Below are 14,004 nucleotides of genomic sequence, written 5' to 3'. Positions count from 1 at the left end.
ACCGGTTACTTGCCATACCCACACCGTGCCATCGGATCGCCGCATTGTTTACCGTGATTCGTCACCCCATACAACGTTTTTCCACTGTTCAATAGTCCAATGTTTACGCTCCTTACACCAAGCGCGGCGTCGTTTGGCATTTACCGGCGTGATGTGTGGTTTATGAGCAGCCGTTCAACCATCAAATCCAAGTTTTCTCACCTTACTGTCATAGTACTCGCAGTGGATCCTGATGCAGTTTGGAATTCCTGTGTGATGGTCTGGATAGGTGTCTGCCTGTTACACATTACGACCCTCTTCAACTGTCGGCGGTCTCTGTCAGTCAACAGACGAGGTCGGCCTGTAAGCTTTTGTGCTGTACGTGTACCTTCACGTTTCCACTTCGCTATCACATCGGAAACAGTGGACCTAGGGATGTTTAGGAGTGCGGAAATCTCGCGTACAGGCTTATGACTCATGTGACACCCGATCTCCTGACCACGTTCGAAGGCCGTGAATTCCGCAGAGTGCCCCATTCTGCTCTCTCACGATGTCTAATGACTAATGAGGTCGCTGGTATAGAGTACCTGGCAGTAGGTGGCAGCACAATGCATCTAATATGAAAAACGTGTGTTTTTGGGGGTGTCCGGATACTTTTGATCACTTTGCAATTTGTTTTGATCTTCTGGTGACTTTCTTAAACGATAAACGACAGCGTCGTATGCAAAGTACCTAAGACGGCTGTTCGGATTGTCTCCTAAATCGTTTATATGGATGAGGAACAGCAAAGGGCCTGTAACACTACCTTGGAGAACGCCAGAAATCACTTCTGTTTTACTGGATGACCTTCCGTCAAGTACTGCGAACTGTGACCTCTCTGATAGGAAATCACAAATCCAGTCACATAACTGAGACGATATTCCATAAGTACGCAGTTTCACTACAATCCGCTTGTGTGGTACAGTGTCAAAAGCCTTCTGGAAATCTAGAAATACGGAATCAATTTAAATTCCCTTGTCAATAGCACTCAATACTTCGTGTGAGTAAACAGCTAGTTGTGTTTCATGAGAATGATGTTTTCTAAATCCGTGTTGACTGTGTGTCAATAGACCGTTTTGGTCGAGGTAATTCATAATGATCGAACACAATATATGTTCCACAATCCTGCTGCATATCGACGTTAACGATATGGCCTGTAATTAGCGGTTACTCCTACTACCTTTCTCGAATATTTGTGTGACGTACGCAACTTTCCAGTCTTTGGCTACGGATCTTTCGTCGAGGGAACGGTTGTATACGATTGTTAAGTATGGAGCTATTATACCAGCATGCTCTGAAAGGAACCTAATTGTTATACAATCTGGACCGGAAGAGTTGCTTTTGTTAAGTGATTTAAGTTGCTTCACTACACCGAGTATATCTACTTCTATGTTACTCATGTTGGCAGCTGTTCTTGATTCGAATTCTGGAATATTTACTTTGTCTTTTTTGGTGAAGGAATTTCAGGAGGCTTTTTTTAGCAACTCTGCTTATGCAGCACTGTCGTCGATGGTATTTCCATTGACATCGCGCAGAGATGGCGTTGATTGGGTCTCGTAGCTAGCATACTTCACGTACGGCCATAATCTCTTTGGATTTTCTGCCAGGTTTCGAGACAAAGTTTCGTTGTGAAAACCTTCGAGAACTGGTGCTGTGTCATGGAGATAACATATACTGAGGCCTGAGCACGTGAGGAATTTATGCTTTCGTATGAAATATTAGCGCAAGAGGAAGTGTAAGCCAAATAGTAAAATTCCACGAGGTTGTTGGGCATACGTTTCATTATCTTGTCTTGGAGATTATATTAATCCGCGTCGTGCCGATTGGTTCAAATGGCTCTGAGCACTATGGGACTTAACATCTTAGGTCATCAGTCCCCTAGAACTTAGAATTACTTAAACCTAACTAACCTAAGGACATCACACACATCCATGCCCGAGGCAGGACTCGAACCTGCGACCGTAGCAGTCCCGCGGTTCCGGACTGCCGCGCCTTGAACCGCACGGCCACTGCAGCCGGCGCGTCGTGCCGATTGTTCGCGCCTCTTGTCCAGAAACGGAATGTCACTAAGTAGTTATGAACTGTGCGCATCAGAACAAAAATATACTTGTGTTGTTGTGATGTTCAGTTTGAAGACTAATTTCCTGCACCTCTCCATCCTACTCTGTCCTGTGGAAACGTCTTCCTCTCCGAGTGACTGCTGCAATCCAGATGTATTTGTATCTGTTTACTGTATTCGCTTCTTAGTCGCCTACAGTTTTTACCCAGTATGAAACTGATGATTTTTTGATGGGTCCTATCAGCTGATATCAGCTGATCCTCTTCTTTCAGTCAAGTTATACCACAACTTTCTTCTCTCCCCATTTATATTCAGAACTTTCTCATTACTTACGCAACCCACCCACCTGATCTTCAGTATTCTTGTGTAGAACCATGTTTTAAAAGCTTCTGTTCTCTTCTTGTCTGATACGGTTATCAGCCATGCGTCACTTCCATTCATGGCTACACTTCAGACAAATGCCTTCAAAAAAGCCTTCCTAACACTTAGATTTTTATTCGAACAAATTTTTCTTCTTCAAAAATACTTTTCTTCCCATTGTCACCCTACATTTTGTATCGTCTCTACTTCGGCCACCTTCAGTTATTTTACTACCCAAACAGCAAAGCTCATCTGCTGCTTTTAGTGTCTCGTAGTCTCACCTAGTTCCTTAGCATTGCCTGGTTTATATCACCTACATTCCATTACGCTTGTTTTGCTTTATTGATTTTCATCCTGTATCCTCCTTTAACGACACTGTCCAATCTGTTCAACTGCTCCTCCAAGTCCTTTATTGTCTCTCACAGAATTACAATGTCGCCGGCAAACCTCAAAGTTTTTACTTCTACTCTCTGTACTTTAATTCCTTCTCCGCATTTTTCTTTGGTTACCTTTACTGCCTGCTCCATGTGCAGATCGAATAACACCGTGAATATGCTCCAATTCTGTCTCCACTCCCTCCTCAACTACTGCTTACAACTGCCGTCTGTTTCCTGCACATAGACTATGCGGCTGGTCCCGGCGGAGGTTCGAGTCCTCCCTTGGGCATGGGTGTTTGTGTTTGTCCTTAGGATAATTTAGGTTACGTAGTGTGTACGCTTAGGGACTGATGACCTTAGCAGTGAAGTCCCATAAGATTTCACACACATTTGAACATTTTTCTTTCTTTTTTTTTTTTTTGCACAAGATATAATTTACCCCTGCTACCTTCAGAATTTCGAGGAGTGTATGCTGGTCAACGATGCTGAAAGATTTCTCTAAGTTTGCAAATGCTGTTAACGTAGGTATGCCTTTCTTTAACCTATCTTCTAAGACAAGTCGTAGGGTCAGTATTTTCTCGCGTTTTCTTACATTTCTCCGAAACCCTAACAGATCACACTTACACATTGCAAAACTGTACTTGTCATGTAACACGAACAATGGAAACCAACAAGGCAACAATTACAGTACAAATAACAGTATAACAGTGCAGCCCACATTTACATTTGTTTCGTCTAGTCTCAATAGACAAAAAGTTTTTGCACAGCTTCAAGTGAGTAATTTCTATGCCTACCTGTGCCTCTAATGTGAACGCACGCTGTTTTTGGTGAGTGTGTTGCTGCAGATCCAGGTATGTGGATATTACAAACACCGATCAACATCATTTATAACAAAGTGTGTGGAACCTTGTAGGCACTCTTATTTACGTCTGGATCGCTTACAATCTGAGACCTCGAATTCTACTTATTGAAGCTAATACGAACAAGAACCACAAGGTCAGCAAGTTTGTAGAGTCCGTCTTTCAGGCAAGTACACAAACTAAATTTCAGCATGACTTTGCACGGCCACATGTAACACAGAATGTGCGAGCGTTTCTGAAGTACGACGGGTTCCATGCTTTATTGGTCTGCACATTCGCCTAACATATCGACCATCACAAATGTCCGGGGTATACTGACAGCTTTTCAATTCGGTCCTGCAGCACACACTGATGATGTTTCGGTGAGATTTCTCAGAAACACATTCAGGCCTATTTTGGTTTCGTACCATGGCGGTCAGAAGTTGACTTTGCAAGCACGGTGGCTTGACAAAGAATTCGGTAAGTCGGAGGTCTGTATCTACACTACTGGCCATTAAAATTGCTATACCACGAAGATGACGAGCTACAGACGCGAAATTTAACCGACAGTAAGAACATGCTGTGCTATGCAAATGATTAGCTTTTCAGAGCATTCACACAAGGTTGACGCCGGTGGCGACACCTACAATGTGCTTACATGAGGAAAGTTTCCAACCGATTTCTCAAACACAAACAGCAGTTGACCGGCGGTACCTGGTGAAACGTTGTTTTGATGCCTCGTGTAAGGAGGAGAAATGCCTACCATCACGCTTCCGACTTTGATAAAGGTCGGATTGTAGCCTATTGCGATTACGGTTTATCGTATCGCGACATTGCTGCTCGCTTTGATCGAGATCGAATGACTGTTAGCAGAATATGGAATCGGTGGGTTCAGGAGGGTAATACGGAACGCCGTGCTGGATCACAACAACCTCGTATCTCTAGAACTCTGGATGACAGGCATCTTATCCGCATGGCTGTAACGGATCGTGCAGCCACGTCTCGATCCCTGAGTCAACAGATGGGGACGTTTGCAAGACAACAACCATCTGCACGAACAGTTCGATGACGTTTGCAGCAGCATGGACTATCAGCTCGGAGACCATGGCTGCGGTTACCGCTGACGCTGCATCACAGACAGGAGCGCCTGCGATGGTGTACTCAACGACGAACCTGGGTGCACCAATGGCATAACGTTATTTTTTCGGATGAATCCAGTTCTTTTTACAGCATCATGATGGTCGCATCCTTGTTTGGCGACATCGCGGTGAACGCACATTGGAAGCGTGTATTCGTAATCGCCATACTGGCGTATCACTCGGCGTGATGGTATGGGTTGCCATTGGTTACACGTCTCGGTCACCTCTTATCGCATTGACGACACTTTGAACAGTGGAAGTTACATTTAAGATGTGTTACAACTCGTGGCTCTACCCTTCATTCGATCTCTGCCAAACCCTACATTTCATCAGGATAATGCACGACCGCATGTTGCAGGTCCTGTACGGGCCTTTCTGGATACAGAAAATGTTCGACTGCTGACCTGGCCAGCACATTCTCCAGATCCTTTACCAATTGAAAACGTGTGGTCAATGGTGGCCGAGCAACTGGCTCGTCACAATACGCCAGTCAATATTCTTGATGAACTGTGGTATCGCGTTGAAGCTGAATGGGCAGCTGTACACGCCACACGAGCTCTGTTTGACTCAATGCCCAGGCGTATCAAGGCCGTTACTACGGCCAGAGGTGGTTGTTCTCAGGATCTATGCACCCAAATTGCGTGAAAATGTAATCACATGTCAGTTCTAGTATAATATCTTTGTCCAATGAATACCCGTTTATCATCTGCATTTCTTCTTGGTGTAGCAGTTTTAATGGCCAGTAGTGTATATGTGCATATACACATATGCCCTTTCGGACGTCATGTAAACAGCTCCGTTTACGCATTATGACAACGACTGGACTATTTTCCGCAGTAATCATTTAAAGCCGGTTCTTGAAACTTTGTTAACAGACTGAAATGATAATTAAATCGACACCCTAGGTGCAAACAGGCATTGATATACATCGTTGGGGACATGTTAAAAATATGTGCCCCGACCGGGACTAGAACACCGGATCTCCTGCTTACATGGCAGACGCTCTATCCATGATTTTTTATAATTGTTCTCATTTTTGTTCGATTTTGTTTGCTGCATCTGAGCCACTGAGGGCACAGAGGATAGTGCACCTGCAGGTACTTATCCCTTGCACGCTCCCCTTGAGACCCACATTCCCAACATGTCCACACCACTACTTTCGTAGTGAGCCTAATAGATGTTTGCCCATCACACTCGTTACATACTCGTGACAGATTAATCTACGAAGTCCCATACGAGTTGGGGCATAGCGTGTGCGTTCCCACAAGGTCAGTGGCCGGTTAGCCATATTTTAACTATATATGAAGGTAGTATCTGTACCCGAAAGAACAGATACCACTGATGACCGTGCAGCTTCTCTAGAATGAAATGATAATTAAATCGACGCCCTAACAAAAACAGGCGTTGATATACATCATCGGATTTTTGTAACTTTTTGCATTTATGGTGCATGAAGTTCAGAACTCAAATACCGATTTCCCAAATCAGTTCGATGCAACTCTCAAAAATTTTCGAGACCATCGATTATGAAATATTCCTAGGACCTTTAATTCCTCAAAGTTCAAGCAATTTTGGCGATTGACCGCGTGGCTTGTTCGGCTGTGGTGGGGATATTTAGATAATGAACAGATTGCTGGTTCGAATTTCACGATGGTCAATTTTTTTTCGTCTCTAAGGTTTCCGTACATCAACCGGTAAAAACAGAACCCTTATAGGGTCACTTTGTTGTCCGTATTTCTGTCTGTCCGTCTGTCAAGACACCTTTTTTCCTCAGGAACACGTATCAAGTTGAAACATATGCCACATACTAAGGTCTATGGTGCCTTTGCAGTGTAAAACATTTAAGCTTCTATGTCAATGCAGTCAGAATGAATGGCCATTTCTGTCGCATATTTTGATAACTTGCCAGTATCGATATCGATAACATGCAAAAATCGTCAAATTTCTCCATTCCCGGGATGAATGGTTGGTTGGTTTTTTGGGGGAAGAGACCAAACAGCGAGGTCATCGGTCTCATCGGATTAGGGAAGGACAGGGAAGGAAGTCGGCCGTGCCCTTTCAGAGGAACCATCCCAGCATTTGCCTGGAGTGATTTAGGGAAATCACGGAAAACCTAAATCAGGATGGCCGGACGCGGGATTGAACCGTCGTCCTCCCGAATGCGAGTCCAGTGTGCTAACCACTGCGCCACCTCGCTCGGTCGGGATGAATGACTTATCTGTATACATTGTAAGTGGACTGTTTAGGTTTTCTTATTGGCAACGTTACGTAGCGCTGAAAATCACTGGCTGTGCTGTGTGCAGTCTGTGGCTAGTTTGCATTGTTGTCTGCCATTGTAGTGTTGGGCAGCGGCAGCTGGATGTGAACAGCGCGTAGCGTTGCGCAGTTGGAGGTGAGCCGCCAGCAGTGATGGATGTGGGGAGAGAGATGGCGGAGTTTTGAAATTTGTAAGACTGTCATGAATTGCTATATATACTATGACTATTAAGGTAAATACAGTGTTTGTTCTGTATTAAATTCTTTCATTTGCTAATTATGCCTATCAGTAGTTAGTGCCTTCTGTAGTTTGAATCTTTTATTTAGCTGGCAGTAGTGGCGCTCGCTTTATTGCAGTAGCTCGAGTAACCAAGATTTTTGTGAGGTAAGTGATTTGTGAAACGTATAGGTTAATGTTAGTCAGGGCCATTCTTTTGTAGGGATTTTAGAAAGTCAGATTGCGTTGCGCTAAAAATATTGTGTGTCGGTTTAAGCACAGTCATGTTAATTGTTCAAAAGGGGACGTTTCAACATAACTAAGTTTATACGGAACCTTCGGCGCGTGAGTCCTACTAGCACTTATTTGGAGTTCTATTTTTCGTTCAATTCAAATATCTGTATCTTTTACATATCAAAATCATCAAATATATGCTAATTAACACATATTTAATCATCATTTGTGTGAAAAATATATATCTTCTTGTTTCAAATTATATTTGGTTCAAATGGCTCTGAGCACTATGGGACTTAACATCTGAGCTCATCAGTCCCCTAGAACTTAGAAGTACTTAAACCTAACTAACCTAAGGACATCACACATATCCATGCCCGAGGCAGGATTCGAATCTGTGACCGTAGCGGTCGCGCGGTTCCAGACTGAAGCGCCTAGAACCGCTCGGCCACAACGGCCGGCTCATATTATATTTTTCACGCAAGGTTCCAGTTGGCATTGCAAATAGAAATTGTTTATTATCGATATTTTATAAAAGATTGTTGATCAAATCTGTTCAAATTTTTAAAAATTACAAATTTATTAGCAACCTTTTTATAAAATATCGATAATTAAGAACTTATATTTGCAATGAAAACTGGGATTTTGCATGGAATACGTAATTGAAAAAAAAAACGTGTATTTTTTACAAAAAAATGATTAGATATGCGTTAATTAGCATATATTTGATGAATTTTATGTTTAAATAGTGTAGATATAAGAAATGAACGAAAAATAATAAAACGAAAAATAGACTATAATGAGATTCGAACCAGCTATGTATTACCTGATTACCATCCCCGTACACAACCGAATGATCCATGCGTACTGGTGATTTCCCTAAATCGTTTCAGCAAATGCCGGGATAGTTCCTTTGAAAGGGCACGGCCGATATCCTTCCCATCCTTCCTTACTCCGAGCTTGTGCTCCGTCTCTAATAACCTCGCTATCGACGGGACGTTACATACTAATCTCCTCCTCCTCCTGCGCCCTGTCACCAGATTTACTAAAAGTAAATTAAAATTCCTCGAAGAATTTCATAGGCAGTTTGGTCGGGTATTTTTGAGAGCAGATACTAACAAAGAGATAGAGGGGCTGGCCAGTACTTAGCTCAGTACAGCCAATAGGTACACAGAACAGAACAGAAAATTTGAGTATCCTAGCTTTCGGAACTTTGTTCCTTCGTCAGCGAGGAGAGAGGGGTAAAAGGGGGAAGAAGGGAAAGTGAATTCAATTACTCACAACCCAGGTTATAAAGCAACAGGGGAAAGGTAAACAGGGAGGGTAGCAAAGATGGAAGCATGGGTGTCAGAGGGAAGCCAAAGATATTCTACTGTAAGTACTGTGCCAGCTTCAAACCAAAGAGGATGCATACAGAAGTAAAGAGGTATATAGTATAAAGATAAACACAACTATGTAGGATGAAAAGATACGTGAACGGCTAAAGAGGAAAGGGAAAGAGGAGAAGACTGAAGAGTAAATGGGAGTGAGGTTGGTTAACGTAGGTTCAGTCCAGGCGGATGGCGGGATGAAAGGATGTGTTGGAGTGCAAGCTCCCATCTCCGCAGTTCCGAGGGACTGGTGTTGGATGGGAGACGCCAAATGGGACGCACGGTGTAGCAGGTTCCTAGGTCCCTAGAATTATGCTGGAGGGCATGCTCCGCTACTGGGTATTGGACATCTCCTAGGCGGAAAGTTCGCTTGTGCCCGTTCATGCGATCAGCCAGTTTAGTTGTCGCCATACCAATGTAAAAGCCTGTGCAGTGCAGGCATGTCAGCTGATAAATGACATGTGTTGTTTCACATGTGGCCCTGCCTTGAATTGTGTATGTTTTACTGTTAGTTGGGCTGGAGTAGGTGGTTGTGTGGGGATGCATGGAGCAGTTTTTGCAGCGGGGTCGGTTACAGGGGTAGGAACCGCTGGGTAGAGAAGTAGGCCTGGGAATATTGTAGGGTTTGGCAAGGATGTTACGGAGGTTAGCGGGGCGACGAAAGGCAACTCTGGGTGGTGTGAGGAGAATATTGACAACGTATGATCTCATTTCAGGGCTTGACTGGTCAGGGATATGACTTTCTCAAGTTTACCTTTCCCCTGTTGCTTCGTAACCTGGTTTGTGAGTAACTGAATCCACTTTCCCTTCTTCCCCTTTTTTCCCCTCTCTCCTCCCTGACGAAGGAACAAAGTTCCGAAAGTTAGGATACGTAAATTTTCTGCTCTGTTTTGTGTATCTATCGGCTGTACTGAGCTGAGGTAAGTACTGGCCAGCCCCTCTATCTCTTTGTTAGTATTTGTTTCACAACTTTATACGAGATTTTCCATTAATCATTTTGGAGAGCGCCATCGAACTCCTTTGGGAAATTGTTATTTGAGTTCCGAACTTCACGTACCATAAATACAAAACGTTACAAAAATCCGATTGGCGGGCGGGCCCCTTGTGAGTATCGAGCACTGTGTCCCTTGTCGAAACAGAGCTGGGCTCCGGGCTTCCCCGGGTCAGCGTCGCATGTGGCCCTGAGAGAGGGACCTGGAATGGTCAACTCACCTGTGCGGAAGCACACCAAGGTGAGCAGTGCAGACGCCAGCAGCTGGAAGTGCCTGGAGGCCGCCATCTCTCCCCCGCGCGACTGTGTGGACTGCCAGAGTGGCAGGGTCCGACGCTTCCTCTTATCTACGGAGCGAGAGACGCCCGCAGATTACGAACGAGAGCTCAGGTAGCTACCTTCAGCAGCTCGCGGGCGGATGTCACCGGTAGCACCCGCGCTGAAGCCCCTTTCACGAGGAAGGTGTCTCCTTATCTGATATCGCTAATCCATTTCACTGAATTACGAATATGACTTCCCCGCTCAACTGATAACGTGGCGTGGCGTGTTCCTGTGATAATGCCGCTTGCTTTCAGTGATGATTAACAAGGGCAAATGTGCCAATTCAGGTAAAAAAAACCGATCTAAAATTACGCTGTCAAATGTGTTTTGAGTAGAAATGCGTACTACCAAAACGAAGATTCGGTAGTTTTGGCACAGTACATAAACGAAGTAGTAAATGGTACGATTACCGGTAGTATCTGTAGCATTGGTAGAGAAAGAAACAAATGAATGTGTGAGACACAAACTTGGAGTCTACATCTACTCCGCAAGCCACCTGACGGTGTATGGCGGAGGGTACCTTGAGTACCTCTATCGGTTCTCCCTTCTATTCCAGTCTCGTATTATTCGTGCAAAGAAAGATTGTCGGTATGCCTCTGTATGGGGTCTAATCTCTCTGATTTTATCCTCATGGTCTCTTCGCGAGATACACGTAGGAGGGAGCAAATATACTGCTTGATTCCTCGGTGAAGGTACGTTCTCGAAACTTCATCAAAAGCCCGTACCGAACTACTGAGCGTCTCTCCTGCAGAGTCTTCCACTTGAGTCTATCTATCATCTCCGTAACGCTTTCGCGATTACTAAATGATCCTGTAATGAAGCGCGCTGCTCTCCGTTGGATCTTCTCTATCTCTTCTATCAACCCTATCTGGTATGAATCCAACACTGGTGAGCAGTATTCAAGCAGGGGGCGAAAAGGTGTACTGTAACCTACTTCCTTTGTTTTCGGATTGCATTTCCTTAGGATTCTCCAATGAATCTCAGTCTGGTATCTGCTTTACCGACGATCAACTTTATATGATCATTCCATTTTAAATCACTCCTAATGCGTACTCCCAGATAATTTATGGAATTAACTGCTTCCAGCTGTTGACCTGCTATATTGTAGCTAAATGATAAGGGATCTTTCTTTCTATGTATTCGCAGCACATTACACTTGTCTACATTGAGATTCAATTGCCATTCCCTGCACCATGCGTCAATTCGGTGCAGATTCTCCTGCATTTCAGTACAATTTTCCATTGTTACAACCTCTCGATATACCACAGCATCATCCGCAAAAAGCCTCAGTGAACTTCCGATGTTATCCACAAGGTCATTTATGTATATTGTGAATAGCAACGGTCCTACGACACTCCCCTGCGGCACACCTGAAATCACTCTTACTTCGGAAGACTTCTCTCCATTGAGAATGACATGCTGCGTTCTGTTATCTAGGAACTCTTCAATCCAATCACACAGTTGGTCTGAGAGTCCATATGCTCTTACTTTGTTCATTAAACGACTGTGGGGAACTGTATCGAACGCTTGCGGAAGTCAAGAAACACGGCATCTACCTGGGAACCCGTGTCTATGGCCCTCTGAGTCTCGTGGACGAATAGCGCGAGCTGGGTTTCACACGATCGTCTTTTTCGAAACCCATGCTGATTCCTACAGAGTAAATTTCTAGTCTCTCTATGGGGCTGAGAGGAATGAAATGCACAAACATGAAATTAATGTATTGTGTTGTAGATACAGCACAATTTATTTGTTTAACTACAAAAAATACAGATTACTGAATTACAAGCCCAAAATCACAACCATTCCCAGTCCAGAGTAACTTGAAAACCAGCTGGTGCGCATCCCACAGAGAAATCGAATCAGCTGCGATGGCTGTCGTTGGCCAGAAGGTTAATACCGGTTGTGGAGCGCATTCACATATGTAAACTTATCATCACTCTTCTTCTTCTTCTTCTTCTTCTTCTTCTTTATTGTCATTTCATTCCCTCGTCCTCCGCTTCTCTACCATCAGTGAATAAAAGAACATAGATGTAGTCTAGTTTTTTAAAAGGATGCGCTACATACTAATTTCCTCTAGTGTGGATGCATTCACTGATTCCATTCTGAACGGTGTCATAAAGCCATCGTATCCTCTCCTGGTGCAAGCTGACACACAACTCCCTTATACCATTGATAATGGCGCTGCGGCGGAGTCCCGTAGGATGTAGCCTCACATTTGTTGTTTCGAGGTCAGACCTGGAGAGCTTGCTGACCATAGGAGTACCTCAGCATCTGCAGACAGTTCATAGAGATAAATGCCATGTGTGGAAAATATTGTTCTGTTGAAAAATGGCACCACGATATTGTCACACAAGTAACACTCGAGGACGCAGGATGTCTGTGACGTACCATTGTGCTGTCAGAGTTCCCTCAGTCAGTGTCACCCACGACCTGAAGTCATATCCGATAGTTCCTCACAACATGACACCAGGAGTGATACTCCTATGCCTCCATGTAACATTGGAGAAATGGGACCTCTCCCCAGGAAACCGCCCTACTCACCGATGAGCCACCATTCATAAACAGTCCAAGATTTCTCCTTGACGGGAGGACTGTTACGGGGTGCACTCAGGCTTGTGATGCCAATTCCGGAACTTCTTGACCGAGTAGTAGCTGCTCCACGGCCTGGAAAGTCTGCAAAACGGGATGGAGAGCGGTCTGATTACCGTACACCGCTCCATACCGCATCCGCGTGACGCCACTACGCACGACGGCCGCGGCGACCGGTAGACATCCCTTGGGGCTTCACTGCCTGGACGAGGAGCGCGTAAATATACCCTAGCAGGTTTGGTAACAACACCAATCACGAACAACACTAATTCACTCTGGTGGCCATTCTATTTGCCGCAGAGAATTCCAACTCTTAATTATTTACACAACTGCTGATGGTGTGTACGTGTACAAAGTTAGACTGACATCCTACTACGTCTTCTGGGTGCTTTCCTTTTTTGTCAGACGATGTAAAATACTTAAAAGGCGCTTTTAATTGATAATATTGAATATAACATATAGGAAAAGTGTGACATTTAAAAACAAAGTGTGAGTACGTTAAACTGAACACTATACTGTATTACACATCACTATAACTTGATGCGGCATACCAGCATTTGGGAGGAGAAAGGAGAAGAGTGAACAGTTGGTCTTTTGCGGTAGTTTAAGTGTTTGTGCAGTACTTGTTTCAGTTCGTGGGAGAGTAGCTGATAGGCTGGCTGCGCACCAGGATTTGTGGTTAGTGGGGAAACAGTTCTTTTTTTCTTATTTTTACATAATTAGAATCGCACACCGTTCAGTGTCAGTCCATTGCGTATTCCATATCCTTGCAAAATACAAATTGCATTTTATAAGTAATAAAAATTAGTTAATCGCATAGCTTCTGAACTTTTATGCAACCAAAGCAATTACTTTTGATGCAAGTACGGTTTGCACGCACAAACATTTTAAAAAATCTATGTGGTTATTGTTGCTATTTTCTACTAAATAGAAACTTCTTCATCACGATTAAAAGCAACAGTTGCCTGCTATTACTGATAAATGCGAAGGTTGTTTATGAATAGCAGAAACATGTTTTATATAAGCTTGACAGAGTACTGAAGCGGTGTTTGATACGTTTTTCTTTCGTATTTATTTTTTTATTGTTACCTTTTTCAAGTAAATTGCGTTTTCTAGCGTTATATTATAAATGTGTACGCTTTTCTTTATTTTTCCTACATCATCCCTCTGTTTCACGTTTACAGATTAACAATTTTCGAATAAAGCCTGAATTAAATATTGACAGCTTTAATTT

General features: G+C 43.7%; 1 protein-coding gene across 1 annotated transcript in view; it reads right to left on the bottom strand.

Moving 5' to 3' along the window:
* The window catches only part of LOC126481758 (trypsin-1-like), a 127,126-nt gene extending 116,978 nt beyond the window's left edge, over window positions 1-10,148 (bottom strand). The window contains exon 1 of the mRNA XM_050105713.1: window positions 10,082-10,148. Coding sequence (XP_049961670.1) covers window positions 10,082-10,148 — 67 coding nt within the window. The remainder of the gene's footprint in view (window positions 1-10,081) is intronic.
* Window positions 10,149-14,004: the final 3,856 nt, after the last annotated feature.

This window comes from Schistocerca serialis, chromosome 5 (genome assembly GCF_023864345.2).
Source record: "Schistocerca serialis cubense isolate TAMUIC-IGC-003099 chromosome 5, iqSchSeri2.2, whole genome shotgun sequence".
Classification (NCBI taxonomy): Eukaryota; Metazoa; Arthropoda; class Insecta; order Orthoptera; family Acrididae; genus Schistocerca; species Schistocerca serialis.
This window is presented reverse-complemented; position numbering and strand designations above follow the sequence as displayed.